At 54.8% G+C, this 17081-nt stretch overlaps 1 protein-coding gene across 1 annotated transcript in view; it reads right to left on the reverse strand.

Annotated features, from left to right (window-relative positions):
* Positions 1-6926: 6926 nt before the first annotated feature.
* Positions 6927-17081, reverse strand: part of POMT2 (protein O-mannosyltransferase 2) — a 42729-nt gene continuing 32574 nt past the window's right edge. The window contains exons 12-21 of the mRNA XM_036265985.1: positions 16641-16719; positions 14878-15029; positions 14434-14525; positions 12959-13035; positions 10062-10133; positions 9755-9814; positions 9561-9666; positions 8269-8409; positions 8014-8125; positions 6927-7280 (exon numbers count right to left, since the gene is read on the reverse strand). Of these exons, the coding sequence (XP_036121878.1) occupies positions 7175-7280; positions 8014-8125; positions 8269-8409; positions 9561-9666; positions 9755-9814; positions 10062-10133; positions 12959-13035; positions 14434-14525; positions 14878-15029; positions 16641-16719 (997 nt within the window). The 3' untranslated portion in view covers positions 6927-7174. The remainder of the gene's footprint in view (positions 7281-8013; positions 8126-8268; positions 8410-9560; positions 9667-9754; positions 9815-10061; positions 10134-12958; positions 13036-14433; positions 14526-14877; positions 15030-16640; positions 16720-17081) is intronic.

Genomic DNA, 17081 nt, shown 5'->3' on the forward strand with positions numbered 1-17081 from the left:
CTCTGCATGAGCCACCTCTCCACAAGCCGCACTCAAACATTTCCCGGAAGCATCTGAGTTTGCCACCCCCTGGGCACAGGGTCCCTCCCTCCTCCCCCCCTGTGGTCAGTCCTGGGAATGCCAGGGCGCCTACCTGTATGACCAGGTCGAAGCTGGGGGTGCCCTCTGGCCTTGTTCTGGATCTGAGCCACCCCCACACCTTGGGGGCCACCAGGGCTCTCAACCTTAGGGACAGGGCCAAGACCATTTCCTACTAGGCTGGGTTTTCCTGAGACTCCACGTTTAGACTCTATGGGCTCCAAGTTCAGCCCCAGCTCTGCTTGGCCAGGGTGCGGTCTCAGGTGCAGCACTGTGAGCATTGCCTTACCTGGACTTTGAGGGAGTTAAGCTCCAACATTTTACTATCCCATGATTTTTTAAAATTATTATCTCTTTATTGATTGTTAGGGAGAGATAGAAACATCAGTGAGAGAGAACATCAATTGGCCGCCTCCTGCATGACCCCCACTCAGAATTGGGCCCATAACCTGGGCATGTGCCCTGACCAGGAATCGAACCTGTGACCTCTTGGTGCATGTATTGAGGGATGCTCAACCACTGAGCCACAACGGCCAGGCTAAACCATATATATATTTTTTTTATCCTCACCCGAGGACATTTTTCCATTTTTTGTTCAGATAGAGCGGGAGGGAGAGAGAGGAAGAGAGAGAAACATCGACGTGAAGGGACACATCGAGTGGCTGCCACCCGCACGACCAACCAGGGCCGGGGACAAACTGCAACCAAGGTACGTGCCCTTAGCAGGAACCGAACCGGGCCTCTCTGGACCGCAGGCCGATGCTCCAACCGCTGAGCCAAACCGGCCAGGGCTATACCATGATTTTTAATAGACTTTTTAAAAAGGTTAAATAGAAGTACTGTTTACATTATTAAAAAGAAGTTCAGGCCCAGAATCTCACACTTGTCATTCAGGGTATAAAGCTGGTCACCTGTCAATCAGACCTACACTTTCTCCCGGGTTTGGGAGAGCAAGCATTTCTCACCCTCATGTACCATTATTGGGGAGTGTCTGAGCCTGTCTCCTCTGTCTATCACTTGTCTCCTCAGCTGTATTCAGTGTACAGGTGGATTGGATCTTGCGGTCTCCAGGGGCCTCAGTCCACCTCCTTTGTGTTTATGGATGCAACAAAGTGGGTTGGTGTTCTGGGGTCATCAGTTACGGACAGGCTGCAGCCCATGGCCAGCCCTGTGCTAGTCATGAAATGTTGAGTCCTTGCTTCTAGGACTTCTCCGTCTGGCCCTGAATCATGACTAAGGGCCTCAGCAGAACTCATCTTTCCTGCATCCAACCAAGCCCAATGAAACCATCCAGCTGCTCCCCCTCCTCCAAGGACCTGGGGTTTGAGTGCCCACTAGTCCTTTCTTCCCCATCTCTCCACACATCTCAGGTCTCTGGACTAGAATAGGAGAGCAAGGCTGTAAGGCAGCCTGGCTTATGTCCTAGAGTCTGAGAGATGCTTATGTAGGAACATGAAGGGACGGGAGGCTGAGGGGAGAAGGTCAGGGTACTCAGAGCCTGGACTTTCAGAGTGGTATCCGGTGGCCCTGCAGCAGGCACAGCAGGTCACAGGGGAGGTCACGTCTCCAGCAACCTTTACTCTCTTTCAGTGCCCAGATGCTCAGTGCCGCATGCAGGCCACCTGGCGCATCGAAGGCTTCAGTCTACACTCGGGCCCTTCTTGCCTCCCTTCTCCTTGGGACAGGGTCTGGGGTTTGATGAGTTAATAGGAAGGAATGGCCTCAGCTAGTAAGTGGTGAAGTCAGCACTCACTCCGCCTTTCTGGAGACAGGAGAGGGCTAAGTGCACTCTGACCATGGCTCCCCTTGGAGAAAAGGCCGGAGAATCTGGCTAGGCCTAAACAGTCAAGGTGGGTATTCCAACCAGAGGCGGAGGGTCTGAATCCATATCTGAGTGGCTGGGGGACAGTCACAGGAGTTCCCCTCCCTGCCCGGCATCTGCCCCGACTTGGGCAGGAGGTTCTCACTGAGGAGAGTTCAAATACTGTCCTAGAGCCAGCGCCATCATGGGACCCGCTGTCATCAATAACAAAGAGCTAGCATTTACCGAGCATTTATGTCCAGGCACCACGCAAGGCACTTTGCACCATGAACTCTTTTCATCCTCACGATAACTCTGCAAAATAGGTACTACTTACTATACCCTTGTTCTACCATTGAGGAAACAGAGGCAAAAAGGTTGAGTAACTAACCCAAGGTCACATAGTAAGTGGTACGGTCAGGAACTGACCTTACTCGGGCCTGTCCTTAGGTCTCCATGCTCCACTGCCTCCCTCAATGTAAGGATTGTGACCAAAAGTCGTGTCCACAGTTCAGATCAAGCCAAGGTCACTGGGCCTGGGTGAAGAGTGCATTGGAATTGGTTCTTAGATGGCTTGTGCGAGCCCAGTATATGCATCTTTCCAGCTCATAGGGACATCAAGTTGGTAGCCTGAGACAGGGCATGGTAGGAGTATTTACACCACGAAAATGGACAAATGCTACAAATCAGGGCCTTTTCCCACCAACGGTCTGGGTGCACCAGGAAACACCAGCCCTAGATGAGCTGTCAATGCGTTAAGCAGAATGTGCAAAAGACCAGGCTAAATCTGGACACCTCTGAGCTGAGCCCAGACCTTCTCACCAAGGGATCCAGGTCTGCCAGGTTGCTCTGGGAAGGTGCTTCTAGTCCCAGGACCAGCTGCAGAAGCAGAAAAAGCCCAACTTCATCCCAGTTGGGTGGCTCAGTTGGTTGGAACCTTGTCCCATATACCAAAAAGGGTGCCATTTCGATTCCTGGAAAGGGCACATGCCCAGGTTGTGGTTTTGATCTCTGGCCAGGGTGGGTATGGGAAGCAGCGATCGATGTTTCTCTCCCCCTTCCTCTCTCTCTAAAATTAATAAAAACATATCCTTTGGTGAGAATTTAAAAAAGAAAAAGCCCAACTTGGTGCCTAGTCCAAGTTCCACAAATTACTCATTGTGGGACCTTAGGCAAGTGATTTAATCTCTCATAGGTAGAATGGGGATAAAAACAGCCATGACTTCCCTGGGCCTTTTGAGGATTAAATGTCAGATGTGTAGGGTCTAAGCTGCGCCAGTCAAGAAGTGTTTGTTCCTTCTCTACCCTGCCTGTCCTCAGCATGTACCATCTCCTAAGAGCTGATGATCCCTGCCTTCTCCGCTGCCAGCTACTCTTGGTCCCAAGAGGGACGTGGTCAGTTAGCCCAGAGGCCCCCAATCTCACAGTGTAGTGCTCCCCTCCTCCCCCATCTGCTGTCCAACACAAGTCAGCTCTTCCCTACTTTGGACCCTCAACATCGCTCCTGACAACAGAAGACCCCTCCCTGTCAGATGGGGGCAGAGCGGAAGCTACTACACTGCGGGGCCACTCAGCTGTCTCAGAAGTCGACGACTGGTACTTTCTCACTCCTTTCTATACGGTATGAGCAGGTTAAAAGAGAAAAAAAAGCAGGTCCAGCTTCCTACTTATTTCGGAATAAGTTTAAATAAAATAAAATAATCAACATTATTTTGGGGTGAAATCAGCTCACCGGCCCAGCCAGGGCCGCTGCTGGAATTAGAAAGGCCTCAGACAGAGACACAACAGAACGGTTCTCGCACTCAAAACGTTCTTCTTCTCTTTCTGGGAGCCAGTGGGCAAGTCCAATTCAATTAAGTACAACAAGAACAATGGCATTCAAAATAAGAGCTATTTATTACAAAAGTAAATGGCCCCATTATCTGTGGAAAAAAATTTTTAATACAAAATGTAGCTCAAAAGCTGGCTGGAGGTTGGGCCGACTAACAAGTATCTTCTTCCTCCACCAGCAAGTTTGTGGAACATGTCACATTTCTGCCAATTCCTGGGGCTGGAGGCCATATTCCAAGCACCACCCGACAGCCCCTCTCCCCACAGCTGGCAGCAACAGGACCTCAGCATTTGAGGCTGCCTCCAGCCACGTGGCCTTGCCCCCAAAGAAGTATCTGCCAGTCTGGGCAAGGAGAAAGAAGAGGGAGTGAGCGGACAATTCTCCTTCGCCCATCCTTGGAAAGCAGTGGAGGGGACAGAGGAACCCTTTGTCCCCGGTGTGGCCACATTAGCAGGAGAGATGGGCAGGAAGCTGCCTGCGACTCCTTCCTCACCCTCACTCAGAGTGGCTACCCCTCTGGCTTCTTCAGAGCTCCCCGCTAACGAGTTCCTATTATGAAGTTCGAGGCCAAGGGAACACCAGCCATCTCCTGGTTGTTGCTGTGGGCCATGGCTCTTTGCTAAGGTTCCTGCATTCTACCTGCAGGAGAGCCCATCCAGCTGCCTCTACCTCCAGGAGAGCCCACCCAGATGGCTCTACCTCCAGGAGAGCCCACCCAGAGAGCTCTACTTCCAGGAGAGCCCACCCAGAGAGCTCTACCTCCAGGAGAGCCCACCCAGATGGCTCTACCTCCAGGAGAGCTCACCCAGATGGCTCTACCTCTAGGAGAGCCCACCCAGAGAGCTCTACTTCCAGGAGAGCCCACCCAGATGGCTCTACCTCCAGGAGAGCCCACCCAGAGAGCTCTACTTCCAGGAGAGCCCACCCAGAGAGCTCTACTTCCAGGAGAGCCCACCCAGATGGCTCTACCTGCAGGAGAGCCCACCCAGAGAGCTCTACTTCCAGGAGAGCCCACCCAGAGAGCTCTACTTCCAGGAGAGCCCACCCAGATGGCTCTACCTCCAGGAGAGCCCACCCAGAGAGCTCTACTTCCAGGAGAGCCCACCCAGAGAGCTCTACTTCCAGGAGAGCCCACCCAGAGAGCTCTACCTCCAGGAGAGCCCACCCAGAGAGCTCTACTTCCAGGAGAGCCCACCCAGAGAGCTCTACTTCCAGGAGAGCCCACCCAGATGGCTCTACCTCCAGGAGAGCCCACCCAGAGAGCTCTACTTCCAGGAGAGCCCACCCAGAGAGCTCTACTTCCAGGAGAGCCCACCCAGAGAGCTCTACTTCCAGGAGAGCCCACCCAGATGGCTCTACCTCCAGGAGAGCCCACCCAGAGAGCTCTACTTCCAGGAGAGCCCACCCAGAGAGCTCTACTTCCAGGAGAGCCCACCCAGATGGCTCTGCCTCTAGGAGAGCCCACCCAGAGAGCTCTACCTCCAGGAGAGCCCACCCAGAGAGCTCTACTTCCAGGAGAGCCCACCCAGATGGCTCTGCCTCTAGGAGAGCCCACCCAGAGAGCTCTACTTCCAGGAGAGCCCATCCAGATGCCTCTACCTCCAGGAGAGCCCACCCGGATGGTTCTACCTCCAGGAGAGCTCACCTCCAGGAGAGCTCACCCAGATGGCTCTGCCTCCAGGAGAGCTCACCTCCAGGAGAGCTCACCCAGATGGCTCTGCCTCCAGGAGAGCTCACCTCCAGGAGAGCCCATCCAGATGCCTCTGCCTCCAGGAGAGCTCACCCAGATGGCTGCCCCCACCCAGCCCAGAAGAAACCAACTCCACCTATGGGAAGGAGAGGAGGGCAAAGGTAGGGCGGAAGGGGTGAGCAAAGCTCTCTCCATCCCTGTTCTCCTTCCCTTCCAGAATGCAATTAAGCAAGCAGCCCAGACTCAGCACACAGGCAGTGCTTCCTGCTAGGGGAAGTCAAAAGGGCTGTAGCCCTGGGAGAGGGAGGTCATCAGGTCCCAGATCTAATTAACAAACCTGCCTTGCTTTTGATGTTGCTGTATTTCCTCTATTAACATTAATGATGGTTGGTCTGAATGTCCAAGCATGGCCAGAAGCTTCAGCTTCCCTCCCCATCACCCAGTAGGGAGCACAGCCTGTCCCCGGGACCAATTTCCAGTCTCCGTGGCAACCGCCTCTGAAGATGCTCTAAGAGCTCTGACCCTGCCAGAGTCAGTAGGGCTACAGAGGAGGGAAGATGGAGTGTGGCAGAGATTAGGCATTAACCTTGAAGCATCGCAGTCCTCTGAAACAAAATAAATACCCTGTCATGCACTGGCAGGAGCGAGGCAAGCGGAAGGGCTGGCCTTGGGTTTTCTTAATCCCTTTCATTTGGGAGGAAGTGAAGGGAACAGCTCTGAGCTTTTTGCTTGGGCTTCAAAGTGAGAGAGAAGAGAAGCTTTCATGCACTTCTAGGTGCTCTGGGTTTTGGGAGAAGAAGAGATTGGGGAAACAGAAACGCTGAGAAAGGGAAATGAAATGGATGAAAGGGGGTGTCAGCAGGGGAGGACTCAGGAAGTGAAACTAGGGAGCACTTCCTGAGTGACACTGAGCCCCAGCCAAGCACCACACATCTACCTTGCTAAGCAAGGGCCCGTGGCTCTCCCGGCTGTCAGAACACACCTGCCCCGTGGTCACAGCCGGGCTGGATGCAGCGCGAAGGATGGGTAGCAAGAAACTGCTTCTGGCCCCAGGGCCTGGGACACAGAGCTGCCAAGGGCAGGAGCCATTCCTCCCACCAATCTCATCACGTGGCGTCCCAGCGAGCTGGTGCCTCCTCGGCTGCCTGGCTCTGGGCCAGTCCTCTGCGCACCGACCCGCCACCTGCTGCCACACAGGCTTCCCGGCAGCAGCCACGCAGGGAAGCCGCTGGACGGCTGGCCCTTGCTCCTTTGTGAGGAGAGCAGCACAGCCCCGCCAGTCCCATCTCCGCCGCTGCGCCGTCCAGGGCGGGGCAGTGCTCTCAGCCCTCCTGGAGGTCAGAGGTTGTTGCTGGGTCTCACTCACAAACCAAATCCAGTGTAGAAAAATACCAGAAAACACTGCTGCAGCCCTGGACTGTCTCTTAGTTTAGGACACTCAGCTGCCTGCCGTCACGGCCTGTATTCCACAGGTATCAGGACGGCTGCGCCCTCACACCCCGCCCTCCCGCCCACTCTCACACTCATCCCTCCTGCCGCACACGCGGAAGCGGGCTGAGAGGTGTCCTCCGTGGCGGGGCCATCCCCGGCGGATCTGCACAGAGCCAGGCTCTCTAGCGTTGGGTGAAGTTCTGGGTTTGCCCTGGGACTTGGTCCAAGCAGGCACCAGCTCCTCAGGCTCCTCAGGCAGCTTCCGCCACAGCTGGCAGGGTGCAGGGGCCGGCTCCACAGCTGGCTGTCTCCAAAGTTCCTGGACTGAGTCCTTGCAGTGGCTTCAAAAGTCCCATGATTCCAGCCACCTTAGTCCTGCCATCGGACTCCGGGGGTCCTGGGCTAGGGGACCAACCATCCCGTAGGCGAGAGGGTGGAAGAGGTAGAAGCTGTGAGAGAGAATCAGAGGGAGCAGTTGGCGTCCCTCCAGATCTCTGCAATGCAGCTCCTCCTGCTGGAGCTCATCAGGTCTTCTCCACCTCTGAGACCTACTCCTTTTGTCCCCACGTCTGCCTGAGTTCACCATCGGCACCCGGGGCCTGAGAGCTTAGTAGATGCTGACTGAGTGACAGGGGTCTGGTCGTGGGCTGTTTGACCAGAGCATTTGCTAAAACACGAAAGTGCTCTCGGGTCACAGGCCACCAGTCCCTGCTCGTGTTTTTAAGTTGCCCCTGACCCTCCAGGCCAATGGCTTTCCACGGGGGACCTGTGAGACTTACAAGGGGGTCAGGGAGGGGGCTTTCCAAACACCCTCCCTCCAGTTTCTCTGAGCCACACCCCAACCCCATACCCCTGCACGCACCTCCTCACCCCCACCGAGCGCCATCCCGGGAGGGAGCCCCAGGACTGAAGAGGGCACCCTCCAGTGTGCCAGCGGTTCCAAGGTGGAAGCCCCCAGCATCAGGGAAGAACGCAGTCAGCCCCATGTTTCTCCTGCCTGGCTGCATGTCGGGGTCCCTGAGGAGCTCTGACAACAGCTGACAGGGCCCAAACTGGGCTCAAGTGAATCAGTCATCCGGAGACGGGGCCCAGGCTCCAGCAGGCTTAGAAAGCACCCCAGGGGACTCTAAAATGCAGCCAGGGTGGGGGCCGGGAGAGCAGTGCCAGGGCCGGGGTGCCTACCTGTAGGCAGTTCCCAGGAGCAGGCTCAGGACTCCCACCACATGGACACCACTGGCCAAAGAGGAAGCCAGGCTCCAGGCACAGAGCCGCAGCAGAGTGTCCCACAGAACGCCTAGTGGAAAGGACAGGGACTGGGCACAGCCTGTCGGAGGACGGCTCCGGGGACGCAGAGATGCCCTCTCGACATGGCTGCTCCACGGCCTCCTCCCCTGCCACCCCCGCCCTCATCGCCCGGTCCAGGTGGATGGTGCTGACCTGTCAGCATGCTGGAGAACAGCATGGCTGGGAAGTAGTGGTGGAAGTAGAGGACCCGGCCCATCAGGAAGAATGGGAAGTAGTGGAGCGCCCAGCCCAGCAGCAGCTGGCCACCTCCTCGCAGCAGGACCTGGGAGAGCCCTGGGCCCGAGGGGCACAGCCCCAGTCAGCAGGCAGGGAGGGGCAGAGATCCTGGGCTCCCGTCCAGCTCTGCCCCTGCCTTGCTGTTGACATAATAGGTCACATCGCCTAAACGGGCCTTCCTCTCACCTGGACCAAGCCAGCGACCCCTCCGGCAGCTGGCAGAAGAGGAGCGACCGGCTCGCAAGAGCCCAGCTCACACCACCCAGCCTGGCGAGGCCTCAGCACCCACAGCAGGGGCACCAAACACCAGCAGGAGGGGCATGGCCTCTAAGGAAACTCAAACCTTGCACACCTCACAGACAGCTTCCCCCCACCTCCATTCCCCACCTCTCTGCTGCCGCACAGATCTCTGGGCGCAGACAGGCCGAGGCGAGGTGGGAGAAGAGGAGGTGGGAGAGAAGGGAGCCTGGCACAGCGGCTGTGCAGACGGCGCTGCAGGGGCCAGCACGGCCTGTGTGAACGTCTCAGATGCTCTGGTCCGCGGCCTGGCAGCCAGAGTTCCCAGGAGCAGCACTAGGATGGGAATCCACAGACTGTGCCCTGGCGCCTCCTCTCTCCCCACCAGAGGACAGGGCCACGGAACAAGGAGAGCAGATGGGCAGCTCTGTGCAGGGCACAGAGGTTAAACATGAAGACTGAACTCGCTGCTCGGTCTGAACCTCAGCTCTGGCACTTACTAGCATATGTCCTGGGACAAGTCTCTTAACCTCTGGGCCTTGGTCTCCCAGTCCACAGAATGGGGTCATGATCCCTATCCTAAGGGTTGCTGGGAGGATGTAGTGTTTAACACAGCACCAGGCCTTTGGTGACTGTGAGCTTTAAAAAGCAAAGGAGAAGGGCCCAGCCGGTGTGGGTCAGTGGTTGAGTGCTGACCCACGCACCAAGAAGTCGTCAGTTCGATTCCCGGTCAGGGCACATGCCCAGGTTGTGGGCCCCATCCCCCGTGGGGGGACTGCAGGAGGCGGCCAGTCAATGCTCTCTCTCATCAGTGTTTCTCTCTCTCTCCCTCTCCCTCCCTTTCTAAAATCAGTACAGAAAACGTCAGAAAGCAAAGCAGAAGGGAAAGAGTGGCCCACAGCAGGCAGCCCTCCCCAGACGGCAGGCACCCTGCCAGCACAGGTCAGGAGGGAGAAGCCGAGGGACCTGACCTTCAACCTCGGCCGGCAGATGTGCCCCTCTCTGCAGGGCGACAGCCATGATGCTCCCTGAGAAGAGGTAGAGGGCGATGCTCAGCAGATTCAGCCACCAGACCACCTGCGTGGAAACGGGACAGGAGGTGAGAGGGACGTGTGCTCTCCACAGGCCCGCTAAGGGGCCAACCTGGGCATGTGGGGGTGCTCACCGGGTTGCCCAGCAGGTACACTCGGAAGTCCGTGTCATTGACCCCTGAGAAGCGCAGGCCCTGTGGAGCAGAGGACACGCTGCTGATCCGGGCCCAGCCCACCCCCGCTGCACGCGCCCCGGGGGAGGACCTGGGCACCTTTCAGAGCCTCTAGGAAGGCTGGTCAGAACACAGAGCCCCGTCTCCGGCCACCCCGTGCCAGGCACAAGGCCTCACCCTGTCACCCCAGCACACCCCACCTCCCCCAAGTCTCAACAGTCTCTTTCTGGCTCCATTTCCTGGGAGGAGCTCTAGCCCCGGGCCCCACCTGGTAGTTGATAGGCCAGTGCCAAGGTTTGGATGTGAATTCGTTGTCCTTGGGCTTGAGGCCACTGTTCCCCTGCAGGAAAGTGGCAAAGAAAAGCCAGTCAGGACAGAGGGAGCGGCGGGCTCTCCAAGGATGGCCGCGCACCAGGAGAAACCCTCGCTCCTCTCCCCGCGCAGAAGAACCAGGTGCCCGCTGGTTCTCCGTCATGCCCCCTGCGACAACGGGCAAGTCCCACTCCCCGAGACCGTCCAGCAGACCCTCTCCGCCTGAGGCATGACGGGCTTGTTTCCCACAGGTACCCGGCTTGCAGGCCAAGGAGAGGTGTCCGGAGGGTGGGAGGGGGCATATAAAGTCAGGGCTGACTTGTTTGTCCCCTCAGAGGCCAAGTTCAAGCACACACCTTTGAGAAGTTTATTTTCAAACAGTGTTCTCAACTTTTTAAATTGTTGCCACTCCCAGATTTTTTAGGCATTTTCCCCCCTAGACGCCCCTCACCATGACGTTGTAATACCACAGCTATACTGTAAATCTGTTGATATACTACCTGTGCTTCGTACGTTAAAAAGTTAAGGGGGGTTTGCCCTCCAAGAACACATTTCACCCACTGCAGTGATGAGAATGCACGATGAGCCTAAGGGACCCAGACTCCGTCCCTTTAATCCAGGAGCCAAGAATACCCAACAACCTGTGTCTATATCCAACAAACCTGGCCTTTCCACAACAAGAAGGAAAGGGGTCGGATCCTGGGTGCTAACCACCAGGACTAGCATCAGCCTCCTCCTCAGGGCCCACTGCGAAGGCATCTCCCGGAGTCAGGGGCTACGGGTTGGGTCAAGGTTTCTCCACCTCGGCCCCCTGCCACTGGGGCTGGAGAAGCCTTTGGTGCAGGCCTGTCCTGTGCAGGGTAGGATGCTTGGCAGCCCTCCCCCTCGGCATTGCCAAACAGCCCCTTAGGAGGCAAAACCACCGTCCGTTGAGAACCACTGGTCTCGCCCAGGAAAGATCCGGAAGGTCTGACCGGTGAAACACCGCCCAGGGCCTTACTGGTCCACCCACGTGAGGGGAATCGCCTGCAGGCCTGCACATGGCAGCTGGGCTGCTCTTCCAGGGTCCAAGTGCCATGGGGTCAGACCCAGAGGGCCCAGCTGCACCGCCCTTGAACCACTGAGGCCTGTGAAGAGCCTCGGAATAAAGAATGAATCATTCTGGGCCCCAGGGCATCTGCTGAGGGAAACCAGTTCCTTCAAACCAGTCCAGCCCGGCCCAAATGCGGGGACTCCAGCCAGAGCTATAATAAGCCAAGGGCATCCTGTTCACTACTTTAAACTGAGAAATCCAGTCCCTTTACTAACGTAAGAAATGAAAGGAAGGAGAAGTCTGTAACCGTCACAGGCATAGGCATTTGTCCAGTTCTCTATGCTTAAAACCTAGAGCGGGCTCGTTCCAGCTAGCCTCACCGGCAAGGGCCTTCCCCGCCGTCCTCGGGCCCTCCGCTCCGCTGGCAGCAAATCCCTCTCCCCGGCTTTCTGTGGCCCCGACTTCTGGTCTCTCTACATCGGCTAAGTGAGAAAGGTCCCCTATATCCCTTTTCTTCTTCAACTCTACCTCTTCGATAAAAAATAAATGTCCCTTTTCTTCTCGGACTCTACCTCTTTGGTAATGAAAGAAGAAAGGAGACTATTTAGACTTAGTCTTAAAATCATACCCAGACCCAGAATACTTTGACTGACAGGCACATATCAAAGGAGCTGCATCATCAGGCCACAGTGACGGCTACAAGCAGCGAGTCCAAGCAGAAGTGACCCAGCGATCGCTTGCTGTCAACTCATCACATCCCAATGTGCACAAATGAAAAAAATTTGAATTTTAAAATTGAATCTGGTGATTTAAGACACCTGTAGTTACTGGGACTGCTTACATAATCACTTCCAGGACAGTCCATCTGAAATGGCACACCAGGCAGAAATAACAACCGCTACACCTCTCTGCAAGCCTGCGGGCTGAGATCCAGTGATTCTAACAGCGTCCCCACAGAACACCACTTCTCCCTAAAGCAGAGTAAAGGGACTTCCCCCGAACATCAAAACTGCAGCAGGGCTTCTCCAACCATGGAGGGGAATTTAAGCCATTGGGGAGAATTTCTCGGTTTAAGGATTTCCTCTCCCAACTGTTCTTAACCCTTTGCTAAACTGCTGTCAGCTACTAATGATACAGAGCACGATGAGTCTTAGAACGCCTTAAAAAAGAATCAACCACGCCCCCTAAGACAGTCTGTTTCTGTTTGGGAACACAAGTGGCTCATGGTTAGGATTTTATGCTGCATGTAAACAACACACTCAAATTAGCTATCCATCCTAACTGACATAATTTCATGTGATGGAATGAGCTACCAAAGCCTCGTGATCCTCAGCCAAGAACACGGGTTTCCAGGGGCTCTGGCCCGTGAACAGACTGGAGAGGCACTTTGAGGCAGGGGCTGCGGTGGGGCCAGCACTGACTGGGAAAGCCTGCCAGCCTGGCTCTGCAGCCCGGACCCTCCTCTCGTATTTGGCTGTGTGACTCTAGGCAAGTTCTTAATCTCTCTGTGCCTCAAGTCCCTGCTCTGTAAACTGGGACAGTAGTGAGTATTACGTGAGCTAGTACATGTACAGCGCAGCGCTGGGAGCAGCGCCTGGCACGTAAGAGTCACACAGGTCTCGCCGATGTCTTCTCTGCTGTCTTCATCATTTTCACCACCGTCCTCATTCTGGGACACACGAAAATACCTTTGAAAACCAACTAAACCAGGAAGCGAAGACACCTTCAAAGTCCTCCATGAGGAGGCAGTGGACCTATACCACGGCTACGGATCTGTGACCCGAATTCGAGAAGCCACCAAATGGGAGAGGCCATCGTACCCGGATCATCACCATGTGGGACTCCAGCAAGATCTCGGGGAAACTGGGCTGCAGCACGTCCAGGCTGATGTTGGGCACTAGAAGAGAAACGACAGAGGAAAACCTTGGTCACACACGCTCCCTCACAGCGGTCCTGACAAGCTGGCTACCAACAGGCGACAGTGTGGAGGAGGCAGGAAGCTCGGCCCAGCTCTCGAGTCTGCACTCAGCCTGTCCCAGCACTCATCGGGCAGTCAGAGAAATACAAAGGCAACAGATGACAAGGCCCGGCCCTGGGTGCTCCCGCCGCTCTCGGCCGTCACCCCTCGCCTCAGTACTGATGCAAGTGCTGCCCTCCCCCTAGGCCGAGGGGCTGTGAGGAGAGGGACCAAGCCTACCCCTTTCACCAGTGTACCCCAGGCCCCTGGGTTCTGTCACACTCGATACAGAGTTGCTTAGCTGATGTATCAGCGGGCTGGTGCGATTGGGTGGTGAACAGAGCGAATGGGGAAGCCCGGAGAGGAGAAATCAAGTAGAAGCAAGAAGAGGGAAGTCTGGGAGAACAGACGACGAATCGAAGGCCCGCTGAGCCGGAGAAGACACCGAGTGGAAATGTTGAACTGGAGCCTGGGAGTTAGATCTGGGGCTCAGATCAAGGGCTGTGTCTGCCGCTCTCTGTAAACACGTAGGCTGGATGTGGGGAGGGGCACAGAGGGAAGGCACCAGCCTACTCTCAGGCTTGAGGGTGGGGTGCCCGGGCGCGGAAGACAAGAGCCCAGGAGACGAGACAGACGGACCCACGTCACAGACGCCAAGGAGGAGTCCAACCCGGCGAAAGGCCAGGAAACTGAGGAGAGGCAACTAGCTCTGGCCTCCAGTGAGGTCACCAGTCACCCCAAGGGGAGGAGGTTTAAGTGGACAGGAAGAAAAAGGAGCCACCCAGCCACTCGATGTGTTCCTTTCACGTCGATGTTTCTCTCTCTCTCACTGTTCCTCTCTCTCCCTCCCACTCTACCTGAACAAAAAAAGATGGGAAAATGTCCTCGGGTGAGGATTTAAAAAAAAAGAAAAAAGAAAAAGAAGCCACCTACCTAGACAACTCATCGGAAGAGATTAGGTTTAAAAAAGGAGAAAGTGTGCCCTGGCCAGTTTGGCTCAGCGGTTAGAGCGTCGGCCTGCGGTCCAGAGAGACACGGGTTCGGTTCCCGCTAAGGGCAGGTACTTCGGTTGCAGTTTGTCCCCGGCCCTGGTTGGTCGTGCGGGTGGCAGCCACTCGATGTGTCCCTTCACGTCGATGTTTCTCTCTCTCTCTCCCTCCCACTCTATCTGTATAAAATGGAAAAATATCCTCGGGTGAGGATAAAAAAAAAAAAAAAAGGAGAAAGTGGAGACAATGAGATAAAGCGGCAGCAGAGTCTATAATGGATTATTTTTCTAAGACAAGTTACTTATACGTGCTTCCCTTCAGAGCCAGCCCAGGAAGTGACCTCACTCACATTTGGGATTGATGTGGTCCTCCACATTCCAGAGGGAGCTGAGGGTCTCCTTCAGGTATGGAGAGCACGTCACTTCCAGCTGCTCCCAGCCCCTGGGAAAAGCAGTCACAGAAGTCTCTCAGAAGACCTCACCAGAGTCACGCTGTCGACTGCCCTTCAACCCATGGCCATGCTCTTTTCAACCTCACACTATCCTAGGAGTAGTCCATCTACTAGAGACATAGATCCAGAGAGCGCACATCTGTGCATCAGGACACACAGACCACCAGAGTGCTGGACTCCGCTCTACAACACGCCCGATGCCTTCTCTCCCTCCATCTACCACTAAAAATGCCCAAACACGAGGTGAACACTGACGACAGGGGACGGCAGCTTCTGGAACACCTGCAGCATGACAGGAAAAGCATGAGCCTTGGCTAGAACACTGAAACCCCAGAGACTCACCACTTGGGCAGAACCTTTCCCGAGGAGCCCAGGACACAACCTGTGACCAGGTGAATGAAGCGAATTTGACTTCTCAGCACTTTGATCCGGTTTCCAAATTTTCTGTTCATAACCTCAATCCGCCAGAAATCATTTGAGTCCCCTGTGCCATTCTGCCACATAAGTGAAGGGAAAAAAAAAAATACAAGAAAGTAAGATGACTTTAGAGAAGACATTTTGGATGCCACCATGTTACAAAGGTCACAGACTGCCCTGGCCAGTTTGGCTCAGCGGTTAGAGCGTCGGCCTGCGGTCCGGAGAGACCCGGGTTCGGTTCCCGCTAAGGGCACGTACTTCGGTTGCAGTTTGTCCCTGGCCCTGGTTGGTCGTGCGGGCGGCAGCCACTCGATGTGTCCCTTCACGTCGATGTTTCTCTCTCTCTCTCCCTTCCTCTCTCTCCTTCCCACTCTATCTGTACAAAAATGGAAAAATATCCTCGGGTGAGGATTAAAAAAAAAAAAAAAAAGTCCAAAGGTCACAGACTAAAGCGATCTCGCCCTGGCCGGTTTGGCTCAGCGGTTAGAGCGTTGGCCCATGGACCAGAGAGATCCGGGTTTGGTTCCCGCTAAGGGCACGGACCTTGGTTGCACTTTGTCCCCCGCCCTGGTTGGGGTCATGTGGGTGGCAACCACTCGATGTGTCTCTCTCACATCGACGTTTCTCTTTCTCTCTCTCTTCCTCCCTCTCTCCCTCCTGCTCTATCTGAAAATAAATGCAAAAGTGTCCTTGGGTGAGGATAAAAAAAAAAAAGGCTAAATCGATCTCAATGACTGAGGTGGGAAGGGAACCAGGGCCCCGGAATATTCCACGTGATGGACATTGCTCCAGCACTCAAGCTCTCACGATGACAACCAAAAAAGGCAGTCTGACTCCTGATGTCCAATCCTTTACTGCAGGACAAGAGTTTAAATTCTAAACAGGTGTTTTTGCCCTTAAACCAAACTCCAGATGTCATCCTGAGCCAACAGAAATAGACGTGGGCCTTTGTGCCACTAACGTGGCCATCTGGACACTCCCCGTCTACTGGAAAGGTCTGGCCTGGACATCACACTTTGGAAATTAGGACTGTTGTGTCTAATTCTCCTCGGGAGATGCCCACAAGAAAAAGGTGAAGTTCAGAGTGTGGCTCTAGCACACACTGGGATGAGCAAAGAGGGGGCTGGAAGTCCACTTGATGAAACCCAGACTTTTTACTGATTCACCAAAGCCCCTGGAGGGGAATGTAACTGATAGTCATAAGTGTAGTTATCCACTGGTTGCTTTTGTTTTCAAATTACCAACCCATAAGTACTCATTGAGCTTCCTCTATGAACTGCATTACTCCAAGGTAGTGAAATCCAAAAGGAACGTGGTTACTATTCCTCTGCAGAACAGGAAAATAATCCTTAACCACAAGGCTAATCAGAATTTGGGACCTGGCAAAGGATAAACATATATAGTCATCTGGGGTCATGCTGTGGATCTTAAAAGGGACCCAAATAGTATTCATATTTGACATTTTTAGGTGTCAGAACATAAAAATGGCGTGGTTAGCAGGGGAGGACAGAGATGGAGAGAAACAGACGTCATAGGCTGCTTTTCCCACAGCAAGCCAAGCCAAAAAGTCCCCAAATGTTCCGAGTCCCTGTGCAGCCTCCAATCTTAGGAACACGCCAGAATTCTGGGGAGGACGTGTTCCGCCACATGGCCCCGAGCCGGCTGCTCACACTCCAGTTGCTACTTACTATGCCATAGCCAGTGACCTGGTAGTGCTTCCGGGTCAGGGGGGCCTCATGATAGTGGCTGTGCAAGTTCCGAGAAGTCCTAGACGTTACAAGAGACAAGCGCCATTATCTTGAAGAAAAGAGATGGGCACTGTTTCTTCTTTAACCAAAGATACTTAGACTCACCCGTTAGGATAAAAAAATAGAATCTGAACATGAAACTCAACATATCAGGAACTTCTTGCCCATTTACTCACAAGAAATATTAGAGAACTCGAGGACTGCTCAAACCAGGAGGAACGTGGGGCAGGAAGACTGGACTGCGTGCACAGAAGGGGTAACCAGGTGGGGGGTAGGGTGCTGACAGCGCAATTGGTGGCTTTGAAGCACCTGGCTTGCAGGTGTGGGGAGAAAATTAAACTCTGTAATCTACCCATGCCTGAGAGACTAACCCCCCTCTCC

The sequence above is a fragment of the Molossus molossus genome, unplaced genomic scaffold (assembly GCF_014108415.1).
Source record: "Molossus molossus isolate mMolMol1 unplaced genomic scaffold, mMolMol1.p scaffold_m16_p_1, whole genome shotgun sequence".
Taxonomy (NCBI): Eukaryota; Metazoa; Chordata; class Mammalia; order Chiroptera; family Molossidae; genus Molossus; species Molossus molossus.